General features: G+C 40.1%; 4 protein-coding genes across 4 annotated transcripts in view; 2 read left to right on the top strand and 2 right to left on the bottom strand.

Moving 5' to 3' along the window:
* Positions 1-914: 914 nt before the first annotated feature.
* On the bottom strand, positions 915-5603 carry eif4a2 (eukaryotic translation initiation factor 4A2). The gene is made up of 11 exons (XM_005752478.1): positions 5518-5603; positions 4610-4667; positions 4375-4507; positions 3991-4130; positions 3442-3610; positions 3255-3364; positions 2802-2945; positions 2305-2442; positions 2121-2210; positions 1794-1873; positions 915-1716 (listed from the first exon to the last, which is right to left on the bottom strand). The coding sequence occupies exons 1-11, from the start codon at positions 5544-5546 to the stop codon at positions 1572-1574; spliced, it is 1236 nt and encodes a 411-aa protein (XP_005752535.1). The 5' UTR covers positions 5547-5603; the 3' UTR covers positions 915-1571.
* A 2109-nt stretch (positions 5604-7712) lies between these two features.
* setd9 (SET domain containing 9) lies at positions 7713-9002 on the bottom strand. The gene has a single exon (XM_005752477.2). It carries the CDS (start codon positions 8829-8831, stop codon positions 7953-7955), a length of 879 nt encoding a protein of 292 aa, XP_005752534.1. The 5' UTR covers positions 8832-9002; the 3' UTR covers positions 7713-7952.
* A 69-nt stretch (positions 9003-9071) lies between these two features.
* On the top strand, positions 9072-13822 carry dcun1d1 (DCN1, defective in cullin neddylation 1, domain containing 1 (S. cerevisiae)). Its single transcript, XM_005752476.1, has 7 exons — positions 9072-9166; positions 10617-10830; positions 10946-11114; positions 12675-12805; positions 12887-12969; positions 13064-13160; positions 13245-13822. The coding sequence occupies exons 1-7, from the start codon at positions 9164-9166 to the stop codon at positions 13319-13321; spliced, it is 774 nt and encodes a 257-aa protein (XP_005752533.1). The 5' UTR covers positions 9072-9163; the 3' UTR covers positions 13322-13822.
* Positions 13823-15130: 1308 nt separating this feature from the next.
* Positions 15131-15985, top strand: part of ccdc39 (coiled-coil domain 39 molecular ruler complex subunit) — an 11169-nt gene continuing 10314 nt past the window's right edge. The window contains exon 1 of the mRNA XM_005752475.1: positions 15131-15350. Within this exon, the coding sequence (XP_005752532.1) occupies positions 15255-15350 (96 nt within the window). The 5' untranslated portion in view covers positions 15131-15254. The remainder of the gene's footprint in view (positions 15351-15985) is intronic.

The following is a 15985-nucleotide window of genomic DNA, read 5'->3' as shown; positions in this document are numbered from 1 at the left end:
TCAGCCTCAGATACTCAACTAAAGTGATGTCATGACAAAAATGAATGACCAACAAAACATTTTTCTCCTTCATTTCTGTCAAACAAAGCTGTAACGTGTCTCGCGGTTAGTATCATGGTTGCTAGGCAACCTGTACAGCGCGACGAAGCGTATACCGTCCCATTTCACAAGCCTCTCACTTCCGCACTTCTTGTACTTATAGTATAGCATAGTATAGTACGTAGTACGCGTAGTGCGCGTACTTCAAGCGTGCAGTCTCTTAATTGGGACACAGCCAAAGTGTGATACGTGTACTGGTGGTACGTGGGCTCCCTCTAGTGGTACATAGGAACGCTCCAAACATTTTAAAAGATTAAATAATATACCATGTTCTGATCACTTGTTACATCCTGTGTATGACAGTTCAAATAAATAACATTCACATAATAAAATTGTCTTGTGTAAACAGGCATATATTACTGTACTGGTGCAATAAAAGTACTTTTTGAAGTACAATTCTCCAAACACTTACATTTACTCGAGCAGGGTTAGGGGTTGCCACCTCAGCATGCAGTCTAGTTCTATAGTCTTGCTAATGACCTACTATTGTTAATCAGCTGTTTCAGCACACTGGACCTCAAGGACTGAAGTTTGACACCCCTGATCTAGAGTCTCATAGATTTCAATTTGTTCACTAATTTTAAGTTTAAAACACGAGTACTATGCTGCTAACGTTGAGCTCATCTTGCTGCAGGGATACCACTAGGTGGAATTGTTACATAAGCTCTACTGCAAGCACTTGCACCACTATGCATCTCTTCATGTCTATGAATGTCAGTTGCAGCACTTAAACCAGTTCTAAAAATCCTGTTATTAAAAAAAACAACAACAACAAAAAAAAAAAAACAGTATAAAGCCAGACACCAAAACAAAAGTTGCTCTAAGTTAACTTAAGTTTATTAAGACATTCATATAATCCAAGAGGAGGAAATCTGAAAAGTAGTCAAGGAGGGGAACGGGCAATATACTCTGGTAAGGGTAAAACCACGTCAGCAAAATATAGCCAACCAGTGAGGAATTCTGATATATAGCAAGTGGGATAAAAAAAATAATATATATGGTACATTTAAATTAAACACATTCACGAAGATAAACAAAAAGCAAGTGAATCCTACAGTATTACATGACAAAAGCCTCTATTAAGCAGGCCCACGATACATCGCACATATGTTAGCATAACATAATTTGCAGACTTTATACAGCACTTATACCTTTTAGTCCACAAGTAAGTTACTAAATGGTGGAGAACATCGAATACACGCATCTTAAGTGAACATGGAAAGAAATACCTGATAAGAACCTTAATGCTTATAGACCCCATGGCTTTGCAGCTCCAACCAATCAACTGTCAAGGTCAGAATCTACAACTGTCCAAGAGGGACCACCAAAGAAGTCACCTCGCTTTTAACACATACCAAAATTCTGATCGAAGGTTTAGCATTGAGAAGTTTTTTTCCCCCTCGAATAATAAGCACAATGCAAGTGGACAATCGCTATCACTGCGTTTAAAACAAAAAGAAAAATCTCAGGGCTCAAATCAGGTCGGCCACATTCATAGGCATCTCCTCCACGGTTGTATTGTAAAACGTCTCAATGTCACGAAGAATCCTCTTGTCCTCCTCAGTCACAAAGTTGATAGCAACTCCTTTTCTGCCAAAACGGCCACCGCGACCAATTCTGTGGAGGAAAATTGGACCATGTTAGACTCAGAGAGGCAACAACAGAGCACATTCTTCCAAAGAAACTCAACTCACCTATGAATGTAGTTCTCACGGTTTGTGGGAAGGTCATAGTTAATGACCAGGGAAACCTGCTGTACATCAATTCCACGAGCCTGGTGTGGGAGGGCAGAAAAAGACATGTTCAATTTAACTCCTTAACAGACAGACTGATAAAGACTGCATATTATTAATGTTGCTCGCGAATAAGTAACAGATTCCTACGGTAAAAGAACCCATTGTGGAGAACGAGCCCTAATCTCCCAAAAGTTTCGACTGCTTGGTCATTTCAGGACTTTTGCAGGATTAAAAACATTTTGGGTTGTAACGTCACAGATGATCATGAGTGTTGATCACACTTACCAGAAGATCAGTAGTGATCAACACTCTGCTTGAGCCAGACCTAAACTCCCTCATAATCACATCACGCTCCTTCTGGTCCATGTCACCGTGCTGCAAATGGAAAATATAGATTAATACTGTTGTGCAAGCAAATGCTTTTGCTCGCACCAATATAAGATTCAAGCAGGGAGAGGACGTGTCATACCAGAGCAGAGACGGTGAAGTCTCTAGCATGCATCTTTTCAGTCAACCAGTCGACTTTTCTCCTGGTGTTGAGGAAGATCACAGCCTGTGTGATTGTCAGAGTCTCATACAGATCACAGAGAGTGTCCAACTTCCACTCCTGGAAACAAACGCGAGGTTATGAGATGTAAAGCACTGTTAACTGAAAAACATCAACATGAAGTCACAGCAGAATCCTGTAGTTTAACATCTACCCCACTTCCATGTTAAATGAGGAGCAGCTATTGTGTAACACAGGATTTCGAGACAAAGGAAACTGGACATTAAGAAAGAGGTCCCTCCTAGCCTCATTTCCAATACCATGCCTTTAATCTCCTTCTCTGGTGTACCCATGCTTACACGGCCACATGAGCTAAACCTGTGAGGCTTGGCTCCTGCAGTTTCAGCAGGGTGCTTTAGTGAGAAGGGAAATTAAAACATTCACAGTGGTACAAGATTATCAGCAGAAATCTTACCAACCTCTCGCTCCACATTAATGTAGAACTGCTTGATACCCTCAAGGGTAAGCTCTTCTTTCTTCACCAAGATGCGAACGGGATCTCGCATGAACTTCTTAGTTACCTCCAACACATCTGCTGGCATTGTGGCTGAGAGCAGGACCACCTGAAGAAGCAGCACTACATGTTACACCACCCCCCCAAAAAAAAAAAAAATCAACATAAAATTTGTTACAAGCGTATTAAAAGACAATGCCAATTGTGGCACTTGACCTTGAGATTGCAGCCAACGAACATTAAGAAAGAGGTTCGACCACATCTCATTTTCAGTCAAGTGCACAATAATCTGCTTCCACGTAAAAAATCTGCTATCATCATTGCATGAAACAGAAAATCTGGATCACACAATTATAGCAGACCTCTGTTGATGCAGAAGGGCATCTTATTTGTTCTCTGGTGTGCGTTGGTTTCTTACTTGAATGTTTGTGCTCAGTTTCTGGAAGATCTCATAGATCTGATCCTTGAAGCCGCGACTCAACATCTCATCGGCTTCATCCAGAACAAACATCTTGATCCATTTTGGAGCTGCAGAGAAATGTCATGTTTGTTAGCAAACAAATCATCAATCCGAGCTTCCAGTAAGCAGGACCTGTAATACTTACACAGGTGCTTCCTGTTCAGCATGTCGTACACACGTCCAGGTGTGCCCACCACTATGTGAGGGGCCTCGGCCTGGAGCTTCTGTATTTCACTACGGAGATTGGTCCCTCCAATGCAGGCATGGCAGGTTGCCCCCATGTAGTCACCCAAAGCCAGAATTACCTTCTGGATCTAAGAAGGGGAGATGGGACAGAAGAACTTGTTTAAGATAATGTGGCACAGAGAGCCAGACAAGACTCGCAAACTGCAGAAAAACTGTTTCAAGTGATCAGTAGAGTAAAAGAAACTCTCCATTTCAAGAGTCAGTCCCGAAAGATGGTATGCCATCACATCACTCAGTTTTTCACAGAAAAATTCGAAAGCATTTCACCTTTCAGACCAATGTAGCCACGGACAGAGACTACATTAGCTTAAGAAGATACTCGTCAAATCTTTTGGAATTTGAACAAATCTTTAAAAGATTGTACCTTAGGATCTGAATTAGTGTCCTCAGTACGCTGCTTAGGTCTGAGGTAGTGCTGAGGTTTATGGTGACCTCAGGAACAGCATACCTGCTGAGCCAGCTCTCTAGTCGGAGCCAAAACCAGAGCCTGAGTCTCCTTCTGCTCAATATCCAACTGCTGCAAGATAGAGATGGCAAATGTGGCTGTCTTGCCAGTTCCAGACTGGGCCTGAGCAATGACATCATAGCCTGACAGTAAGGGGAAAAAATTATTTTAGGTACATATATTTGTTTCTCAAAACAGAAACAGGCTAAACAACAAAATCATCCTTTGCAAGATTTGACTCATTAACTAATCATTTTACAGTATTGAGTGATCAGCATGAAACAAAGTTATCCCCATGTTTTGGGTAAGTCCCGAAAGATGGTAGACCATCATTTCACTCAAACATCTACAATCCTATTCTGAGTTTAAAAAGAAAAGTGTCTGTACCTTTGATGCAAGGGATGATGGCCCTCTGTTGAATGGCAGATGGTTTTTCAAAACCATATGCGTATATGCCCCTGAGAAGAGTCTCCTTCAGGTTCATATCATCAAAGTTGTCTGTAATCTCATTCCAGTTGCTCTGAATTTTGGGAAAGACAGTACATGGGTGAATTAGTACTTCAATGATCCAGTTACAGCCAAAAATATAGTGCCAGTGCTTGTATTTCGCCATACTACTTACCTCGATGACACCATCAGGCTCCATTCCATCTGGTCCCCCATGGTCTCTATCTCTTGAGCTGTTGGAAATGAAACACTCTTCAATTTTTACATAAAATGTGACTTTAAAAATAAACTGAACGCATACTACAGCGGTCGTTTCTTCCAGGCGTCATTTAATGTGAAGGCCTGCTGCCCACTCATCTCCAACAATAAGACCGCCTATTTCGCGCTCAGGGTGAGAAACTAAAACACAGAAATTACGTTAGATATGTAGTGAGATAGTCAATCGTAGCCTGGGTTACGCCCCAGCGATCTAGTTCCACAATCTGGAGGTTCACTGAGCGCACGTGTCAAATTGCACGAGCCGGGCTCCACTGCTAGTCCCTCATAAAATGGCCGCTTACGTAACCTCCAAAGATTTGAGGCTGGCTCCTTATACCCACTGTGGTCCCCAGTAACTCAAGATTAAAATTACATCTGTACACGTTGGATGTACCTCAACATGGAGCTCCGCTTCGCTCACCGTTAGCCAATATGTCGGACAGTTGGGCCTGTACTGCCAACGGTGGCTTCTTCTGAGGCCTACATACAGCCTGGACCGATGACTCTCAATTTGGATAATCCCCAGCCACAATAGTAAACAAAGGGTTCTACTAATCACTACAAAGTCCTGGTATACTTTGCGTATGACGTGGCCAAATATTAAACATTTAAAGCAGAATGCTTTTAAAAGCAGTTTGGAACTACGGTGTGTAACGGAGCAGCTAGCGTCACATAGCTAACAGTTAGCCCCAGCGGTTGGGGCCTAGTTAGCTATTTAATAACTAATTTTGCATAACACTAACTGCAAACCACTTTCTCAAGGTTAGACGCAGATAAATATTCAGCGTCGTTTTAAAAAAAACTCACCCAAACGTATTCTCTTACCTGTTGTAATCAGCAGAATCGCTAGACATGATCCGTTCCCAACTTCAGCATGCGAGTGGAAAGATCGCTGCTCGAGAATACAACTGCATTTATGGAGCCGGACTATTTTCACCGACAAACTCAGTGCCCAATTTGGCTGACAATAAAATATTAGTTGACTGACTTAATGTTTGAATCACATTTTATTTAACACACTACTTGTTGTGTTCAAATATGTCTTTAGATAAACAATAAAATGTTAAAATTGTTCCAGACTATATTCCTCGGCGGAAGGATATTGCAGTAATAGTGGGTGCTCGGGCTCGCTACCGTGTCTCTGATAGGTCAAAACTCGCTCTGACAAGTGTTGTGCAACATTTTTGGAGAGAAGGTTTGCATGAGGCCCATGCAAGCGGGGTTCAAGAAATAAAATGAAGTTTACTACCACACAGGCAGAGCTAACCGAGGCTTTGCTGTCCAAGTGTGATTATTAAATAACTTTTAATTGGCATAGAGTTTAAAAAGGGACAATGCTGCAGTTTCTGTGTCTTTGACACACTTGCTGTTCCATATTTATCAGTTATGTGTAGTGCTTGAGGCAGGTTTAAACAATTAAAGTACACAGTCACTTCCATATGTGGAGTGACAGATATAGAAGTGGTATCTTGCATATTGTAAGGAAAGCTGACTGGACAGGCAAACTTGTCATAACAATAACTGCTTTGGGGAAAGTGTGGGGAGAAATCTGGAGAAGGCTTCTTCTTGGCATATCATTCAGTAGATTTCTGCTACCTGCTGGACTTAAGCAACTGATAGTTTGTACGAACTAATTCTCTGTCAGTCTCTTGAGTTTCTTTATTCCAGAAATCAGAGACGTTACACAGAGGAGACACTCAAAGACTTATGAAAAAAGGACATTGGAAAGTACTGACAGCTAAGATTGGTTGTACTTATGTTAGGGTAAAAGTTAACAAGCCTTGATTTAAAAAAAAAAAAATCAGATTTGACTGGAGAGTCTATACATGCTGTTTTTATCTCCTGGTGACCTTTGAGATGAAAGTTCAGTTAGATAATGCTTCAATTAGTCTCCACTGAGTCAGAGACTTGCTTTGATAAAGTTACCCAGTTTAGCTGAGCTAACACAACCATTTTCTCCCTGTGTCACCTCTCTACTTTCCACGTTTCACCTTCTTGGAGAAGTTCCTGATTTACTTGGAAGACCTTGGACTCTACTCTGGTTTAGACAATGTTAACTAGATTATTATGAGATTATTATTATAATACATATTTAGAGGATTATTCTCTAAATATGAGAGAAGCATACAATAATAATCAATTGTGAGGCACACTCACGTGACTGGATATAATATCCCTGTTTACTTTAAAAAACAAATTTAGATTCTGTATATTTAAGCCTTCCCCTACAGCAAAGCTGTTTTAATGGCCAGGTTTTATTTGATCTCTGGTAGTCGTGCTTGCATTGTTAGAAAAAGAAAGAGCATATTTCTCCCATATCAGCTTCTCTTCATTGGCTACCTGTTAAATGTAGACTCACATTTAATATTCTTCTCCTTACATACAAGATCTTGAATAATCGGGTCCCATTTTATCTTCAAGACCTTATATCACCCTAACAGAGCACTTTGCTCTCAGACTTGTGGTTCCTGGGATATTTAGTAGAATAGGAGGCAGAGCCTTTAGCTTTAAGGCCCCTCTTCTGTGGAACGGGACAGACACGCTCTCTACTTTTTGATTAAGCTTATAGTAAGGGCTGGATAACTAACCCCAAACCTTCCCTTAGTTACACTTCACTGACTGTTTATTCTTCACACTCTCTATATGTTTATACATCACTTTGCATTTAATCAATAGTTATTTTTATGTTTGGCTCTCTCCCACAGTGTGTCTTTTGTCCTGTCTTCCTCCCCTCACGGCACATGGCCGCTCCTCCTTGAGCCTGGTTCTGCCTGAGGTTTCTTCCTGTTAAAAGGGAGTTTTCTGTCCCACTGTTGGGTCATTTGATTGTTGTTAAGCTTTTAGCTAAAACATTTGAGCAACTCTATGGACCATCCAGCAGTATCAGCGCACCACTCTTAAACCAGCACTTGTGATGACTTTTGACTCAGCCAATAAGAGGGAAACTTCATTCTTTCTTTTCTGCTAGAACCACAAACCACAAGTAAGTAGGGTACCATAATTCATATACTTAATATTAAGTGAAATTACTGTCTTATCAACAATGAAAAGGTTGTGGTACACATGTCAAATAAGATTACAAATACTTTATTCATCCACAAATGTTACAAAATTGCTCTGTTAAAGCAACCAACAACAAAAAGCTTTGCCTTTGTTCCAGTGTACAAAGGGAGCGGTTGGATTTTTCCTTTTTTTTTCTTTAATTAAATACAGTGGAGATATGGTTTGAATTTCACAGATGCAGGCTTTTGGAAACTATATTAATGCACAATGGTGTAGTAGTTAGAGAAGAGTTCCTCCCCTGCTGAAATGTCCCTGAGCGACACTAGCACAACACACCGCAGACGCCTCTGTGTACCCTGGCTGTAGTTGACGTTGGGGAGATACTGGCGGAGCTCAATGGGAAACTTGTCTGGCAGGTCGTACTCCTGGTAGCACACGTTGGCAGGCCTCTCGTAGGAGCAGTTGTTCACATATTGACCCACAGCCAGGGGGTTATGGGGAGTGTCTGTCAGCCAGCTTGTGTCGCTGATCAAATAAGGACCTATTCTGTCTCTTCCACTGCACGACTTGAACACCATCCTAGAGATGCCTTTGTCATTTCCATCAACCAGGATGCCATCAATGCATCTGAAAACAAAGGGGTTTCTGATGGACTGAAGAAGAATGGGCTCATAGGGTTGGTAAACAGTTCCGGGATACATTGCAACTGTTGCTCCTTTGGGTACAAATCCCTTGGTGACAAAGACTCCAGTTCCTGCGAAGGATAAAGTGCTAGGCTTCCGCTCAATGCAGAATCCCAGTGTCTGTAACATGGCATCCTGTCCGCACACCGGATCTCCTCCAACCTGCTCTGCTTCACTTGTTAGCTGCAGCATAAATGGAGTCTGGAACTGCCTCTGATGAAACCCATGTTTCCTGAACAGGGCTCTGAAGAGCGTCAGCAGGCTCCGTGAAACCTCCTCATCGGGGACTAGCTTATCTTTCGAGCGCTCAGTCACCTTCCGCAGTGTTTTCTCATTTTTAGACAGGTTGAAGACTACCCAAGGCACAAACCTGTGTCGGTAGGACTTCCATTTGTTCTGAAATCTTCGCAAAACAACTGTAAACATCCAGAGACTTGTTTGTATGTCGGACATTGAAGAACGAGGTTCTTTGGATGAATCGTCGAGTCGTTTCCGATAACTTGCTTCAAAATAAAAAAAACAAACACTTGTTGCTATTTCAAAACGTAGAACGAACTTTAAATTTGTTTTGCTTAAATATCTTTAGATATGTATTTTATGTTTGATAAGGAACAAAAATCGATAATTAACACTTCTGGAAGTTGTATAGGTTATAGGCTATAAATTGTATGCTCTTATTTTGAAGAGCTGTGATTCAACCGGAAAAACTTTTTACGCGACTTGTAAAAACTTTACGGGCACTAAGCCAGCTGGATGGGAGGAAGAGTAGCCCGGCAGTGACAAACATGGTATGAAATTACTCTTTTATTTTATTTTATTATTGTTTGTAGGGGCAAATATAACATGTACCCATTCACATAAACGTATAAAAACACATCTCTTCGGATTCATATCATAGTATTAAAACTGCTTTTAATACCTTAAATTCGCCTGAAATAATGAAAACAAACAGCCCCCTCTCCTTTAGCATTAGCTAAGTAGCTCACAGTGGGGCTAACCAACAAGCACAGTGAGCTAACTACGATTGCTATCATTTAAACACATAAAATGACAACTTTTAGATCGTTGTCGTGTGGAATGCGTAACTTTATCAGTAGTATTGATATTAAGACAAGGAAACCGCCAGTCAATACACTAGAAGTCGGTAAATGCAATCAGCATAGCATATCGCTGCTAGTTCCCTCTTACTGTGATTTAGATGTGTTTCGCCAGAGTTCACTGTAGCTAACAGCTAGCCTACCCTTTGTGGTTATTGAAGAGCGGCACGATTATTTCGTTCAGTACTGAGATAACGATTATTTATAATTTTTTCAATTACAGAATTGTTTTTATTGCAGTGCCACGTAAAGACACCGCCTTCATATCTTTGTACAAAATACAAAAGTCACCTGAATTTAGTGCGCCTCAGAGAAGGAAAAACGCTGTACCAAAACTTAATACAAACTTAAATCAGCAGTGCACTTCTTTCACATTTACATTGTGCTACATCCCTGTTAATTCAACTTTATAAATTAGTCTTTGCAGAGACATCAGGTCTTTATTCACCTGGCCCATGTGCATTGCCTATAAGCAAAATCTAAAGTTCCTCACTCCATTCAGTGTACCTGCATGATGGATGTGAATAAAACTCGAAGCAGTGTACTTCACATATGGGAGATCCTATCTCTAGCAGCATTGCCACTTTAGGAAAGTAAATAAAGGAGATAAATCTTTTGTTTGTCCTGTATGTTTACCCTTTACCTGAAGCCTTTACTACTCACTATGTTTAGTGGACAGAAATATTTGGCCAAATAGAATCTTGATTGGCTGTTGATGTCAGCGTGTCTTTGTGAGCTGCATGGATGTGCAGACTATATTACTGTTATAAGGTAACAGTTATAATTGAGACACACAGGCACGCGGTCAGGTGCTGATTTAGTGAGCATTTGATTTGCTTTTGCTCTGCGTTTTGTTGGTGAAGCACACATTTCAGTTTTTGCAAAGTCACATTCATTTAATTGTGGGAGGCTAAAATCGTACTTGAGATTAAAATGTGATTAATTGAGCAGCCCTAGGTTATTGTGTGAAAATTCAGATGGTACGCTTTGCAGTGTTATTGTAATCTCCCATTCTGTGCAAGTCGCACAGGGAATTAATACGTGAAAAAATTACTCCATATTGTTGTTGCTGCCTCATACCTTCAGCTATTTGTGTATTTTGGCTATTTGAGTATGTGCCCTGTGTGTTGTGTCTGTGCAGAACAAGCTGAAGTCCTCGCAGAAGGATAAAGTTCGCCAGTTCATGATTTTTACACAATCCAGTGAGAAGACTGCAGTGACCTGCCTGGCACAGAATGACTGGAAGCTAGATGTTGCCACAGATAAGTTTTTCCAAAGTCCAGAGCTCTACATTTCAAATCTAAAGGGGGCCTTAGACAAGAAGAAGCTTGAGCAGCTGTATAACAGATACAGAGGTATAGAAAAATCACCGCTATAATGTTTCCATTGGTTAGAAATTGTATACACAGCACAGGACTGAAATTAATACTCTGAATGGTTAATCAGTTAATTCATTTTTCTTGTTCTTAGATCCTCATGACGACAACAAAATAGGCATTGATGGGATCCAGCAATTCTGTGACGACTTGGGTTTGGACCCTGCCAGTATAAGCGTCCTTCTCATCGCCTGGAAGTTCAGGGCAGCAACGCAATGCGAGTTCTCGAAACAGGAGTTCATGGAAGGCATGACAGAACAGGGGTGAGAAAAACATTTTCAGATGGTAAAAGAAGAGGGGGGCAAACTGTGTTCCTATGTGTGATGTGCAACAATCATTCAAACACTGGTGTAACTTTAAGTAAGACTGATGGGGTGGATTGTTGTGCAAATGCACGTATTCATTTAAAAATGCTTATTTTGTGATTTTTATTTGGAGAAAGATGCAAACATATTTCCGAAATTGTTTGAGCACAGTAAATGTAAATAAAAACAGAATTTAGATTGGAAAAGTTTTTAAATGCTGTATTTCCTAAAAAAAATAGAAAAAGACATCACACTAGAGGTTGAGTAGTAACAAATTTAATTGTTTTTTTTTAAATAATATCAAATTTGATATCAGCATCACATATCAAAGATTTTGGCACAGAGGCATAATTCCCACTGTGTTGCATCGCCTCTTTTTATGTCACCGTTAGTGCTCTTCAGCTCTCGCTTCATGTTAATGCAGTACGTGCTGACTGTGGGTTGACATTTTTGAAGTGAAAAAAAAAAATTCCTTTCCTGTAAAAATTGTCATCTGAACGTAGTATAAAAAACGGTCGCAGTTTCCTGGTCTGAAAAACCTGCATTCTTTTTAATGGCTTCTAGGAGGCGATAGAGGTGTTGCAAGAGAAGTTCTGTTCCCATGTGGAAAAACGGCTTTCTACTTGGACTTCTGGAAACAAGTTTCTGCTAAGCTCATGGGCTTAGCATTTAGCATTTCAGGTCATACTGAATAAAGCATTGAGTCTTTTTTGCAAATTTTGGTCAATTTTAGTGTCAGAATGGACGATTGTCCAGGATGTGTCACACAACAACTTGTGCTTGATCAATCTTAGCTACGCCTTTATTCAATGTCCGTACATCTGAATGGGCCGCATATGTTGCTCCAAAACCTTCACGTAGCGTTAAGCATTAACGGTGCCTTCACAGATGTGCAAGTGATCCCTTCCGCATGCTCTAATGTGGCTCATGGGCGCCTTTTGCACACAATCATGTTAGTTAGCTGAGAGGTGTTCCACCAGGTGGTGTTTTGCGGGTTGCAAAGATTTTCTAGCTTTGTTCTTCTGGTCTGACCCATTTTTTTAAGTTGTTTTTTAACTGTGTTGCTAAAGATAAACAACTAAATAATTAAAAATGAGCATATTGTTCAAAAAGTAATAAGAAATATCAGTCTTTATCTGATCTGATCCGATCCTCCTTATAGAGGCCAATCCCAAAAGTAAGGTCTCCTATTTTGTATTTCCTATGTATTTCAAAAACAATAGGAGACCTTACTTTTGGGGTTGCCCTCGTACATCAGTTTCATGTGGGGCTGAAACGATTCTGATGATTATTATATTTTGCTTTTATTTACATTTTACACACTGCCCCAACTTTTCTGGAAACGGCGACACCAAAGTAAAGTTCTGTGATAATTTACATTTTTATGCTATAAAATCACAACTGTAAAGGCTCCAGGGTCTGCTTGGACTTTGTCAGATATAAACCAGTTGCTACATTTTGCCGCTTCATTTTTAGCCACTGGACAGCAACAGTGTTTTGTTTTTTATCCTTCTGCAGGTGTGACAGCATAGAGAAGCTAAAAGCTCAGCTGCCTAAGATAGAGCAAGAATTAAAGGACTCAAGGAAATTTAAGGACTTCTACCAGTTTACATTTAATTTTGCAAAGAATCCTGGCCAGAAAGGTTTGGGTAAGAATCCTTTTAATGCTCATTGGCTGTTTTTGTTTTCTTGGTTGAATTTCTTTTGATTGAATACTGTTTTTCTTACAGATTTAGAAATGGCAATTGCATATTGGAATTTAGTTCTTCCGGGAAGATTCAAGTTCCTGGACCTGTGGAACAAATTTTTAGTTGTAAGTTTACAATAAATAAATCATAACAAGGCTATGCTAAGTACGCAGGTATCATCGTTTCTCAGAAATAAACTTTGCTCCTCATCCTTTGCAGGAACACCATAAAAGATCGATTCCTAAGGACACTTGGAATCTCTTACTAGACTTCAGCACGATGATCACGGACGACATGTCGAATTACGACGAGGAAGGTTTGTAGATTTCTTGTTGGCAGTCATGTCTTGAAACGTGTTATTCAGAGTCAAATCGCTGAATCTGTTTTGCTTCTTCGATAGGAGCGTGGCCCGTCCTTATTGACGATTTTGTGGAGTTTGCGCGACCACACATCGGAACCAAAAGCACTGCAGTTTAAGGTCCGCTCTCACTGAAGTAACAGCCATGAGAGGTTTCTACAAAATCAGTGACTGGAGGACAGTGGAGTCACGCTGAGCTGGGAACTATGTTGCCTTTTCAACCCTCAGGACTGAAATATTTTACACAGCAGAGACTTTATATATATTATGTGTATGTACAAAAGGCATATCCGTTTGTTAGTTAACACGTGATAGTTTGAAACTTTTATCTAAAGTATTGGGCTTTTGTGTGCGCTCAAGCCAACTAGAGAGGAGTCTCCATTTGATCCCACGTGGGTCTCTGATGTGGTTGCACTCCGATACAGGTAGATATACACACTTGAACTGTAATGTAAACACAAGGGTTTGCAAAGAGGATGTTGTTCTTTAAATACTGAATTTTAATACTAGTGTGCATTTCCTGATTTTGGTTTTATGATATGTTTGTGTTACAAGTCAGTATCAAACATTGATTGTAATTTTTTAAATCATAATGCTGTTTGTTTAAACATGAATGCGTAAGGATAAAATAAATAATTCAGTTTGGTCTCTTTAAAGTTGCCAAGCTTCTGTGCATTTATACTTAGAAAGAGAAAATGAGACATTGAAAGTCAGTCTCTGTTTGGTTTATTGCCAAATACCCTCATTAACCTTTAGAAATGTCTTAATGTTTTATGGCACAAATCCAACAAGGTGCTAGAAACATTCCTCGAAGATTTTCATCAGGATTGACATGACGGCATGACAAAGATTTGCTGGCTTGATGATGAGAATCTCCTGTTCCACCACATTCCACTGGACTGAGTTGAGGTCATTTGAGTACAGTGAACTCATTGTGGTGTTCATGAAACCAGTTTGAGTCCAGGCAGTCTTTCTCATTGAACTGTAGCCAAAATTTCCTGTTACTGGCTGACGAGAGGCACCTGCTGTGGTCTAATGCTGCTGTAGCTCATGTAGTTTAAAGCTAGATGTGTTGTATGTTCAGAGTTGCTCTTCTGTACACCTTTGTTGTAACAAGGGGTTATTTGAGTTATTGTTGCTTTTCTATCAGCTGAAAACAATCTGGCCATTCTCCCATGACCTCTGACTTCAACGAGGCAGAGAACTGCTGCTCACTGGATATTTTCTCAGTAGATCAGCAGTTTCTGTAATGCTCGGACCAGCCTGTCTGGCACCAACAGACATGTCGCATTGAGAGTCACTTTAGTCCCCATTTTGATGCTTAGTTTTAACTTCAGTAGGCTGTCTTGACCATGTCTACATGATAAAATGCATTGAGTTGCTAGTATGTGATTGGCTGATTTTTAAATATTTACATTAAGGAGCAAATTTGATATGTGATGCCATGTTTTATGATCGGCAGGTTAATGTCCCCATAACTAATAGAAGCTTCTTTAAGTTTGAGGTTGTTACAACTTAACGGACCTGTGGTTTTAGGTAAATCCAACTGATTCTCATACAGCTGTTTCCTAAAATAGTAATTAATCAGTTAGAGAATTAGAGAGGTAGGCTATAATATGCTTAGTTGAAACGGGTCATTGGATTTTGTATTATTCTTTTAACATCACTGATGGAGATGTCAACTGAGATGGCAATTCAAGCAGAAGCTGAAGCACATCTCAAAGAGGAAGAGAAGTGATAAAAATGGAAACAAATTTGACGTCACTTTTCATTTAGTTAATTCAGAAGATCATTTTCTTTATATGCAAGTTTCATTCTACATATTCAAACTTCATTCCATATATTCAAGTGTACTTCTATGGGTGCTCGCTGTTTCACTGTAGTCTCGCGTTATTTACTTCCGTTGACGCGTTTATATGGATGCGTGGTTGCTACGGGCGACTGACAACAGACGGCAACAGCGGAACAGCTAAAAGCTGGAGTTGACACTATCTTAGTGGAAATAAGTATTACTTTAACCCCCCCCAGAAAGGCTGTCTTAATCAGAATAAGATGTCTAGCACTAACACAGCTCTGCCTGACACAGGCTGGGATGAGCACTTTGCTATCCCCGAGCCCAACGCTGAAAACAAGGCTCTGCTGGAGGAGGTGAGTGTGGGAAAGTAGTAACTGTTTATCTCACCGCTAAACAAATAGTTTTAGTAAGTGAAGTAATCTAAAGTGTCAAACAAATCTAACAGAGGAATCCGGGATCTCTGAACGAGCCTCTGAATGACTGTAATGCTCACAACGTAAAATAAATTCTGCTTGGGGTCTCATGCTTTGTTGTCAGGTCTGTTTGCGTCCTCTCTGACTTTACGACAAAAACGCCAGAATATATCGTATATACGGTGCACAATGTAATAGAGAATATGCTTGTTTTGAGGCTATATTGACGCTGTAAGTATCTAGACCAGAAGGGTCAGACCACTTTATACATTATGCTTTTTATATATTTTTAACCCCCCCCCCCCCCTCGGGATTTTTGATTTCTCTAAGTTCAAATAGTAAGTTCTCTGCTGAGCAACAGCAATGATTGAAATCAAAATCCGAAACACCCTTTATAGTGGAAAGGCTCTTTGGGTCCCATTTTTTTTAAGCCATCACCAGAGTATTATTCTTGATCAGTTATTTTTCCTCCTTCAATGAACGAGCAATTTATGTTTATCTAAAACAGAGGAAGGACAGCTAATGTGTTAATAAATGCAGTTTTACAAATACACTCAACAAAAATATAAACGCAA

The sequence above is a fragment of the Pundamilia nyererei genome, unplaced genomic scaffold (assembly GCF_000239375.1).
Source record: "Pundamilia nyererei isolate P.nyererei 1_Seehausen unplaced genomic scaffold, PunNye1.0 scaffold00362, whole genome shotgun sequence".
Taxonomy (NCBI): domain Eukaryota; kingdom Metazoa; phylum Chordata; class Actinopteri; order Cichliformes; family Cichlidae; genus Pundamilia; species Pundamilia nyererei.
Note: the sequence above shows the minus strand (reverse complement) of the source record. Positions and strands in the feature narration are given on the sequence as shown.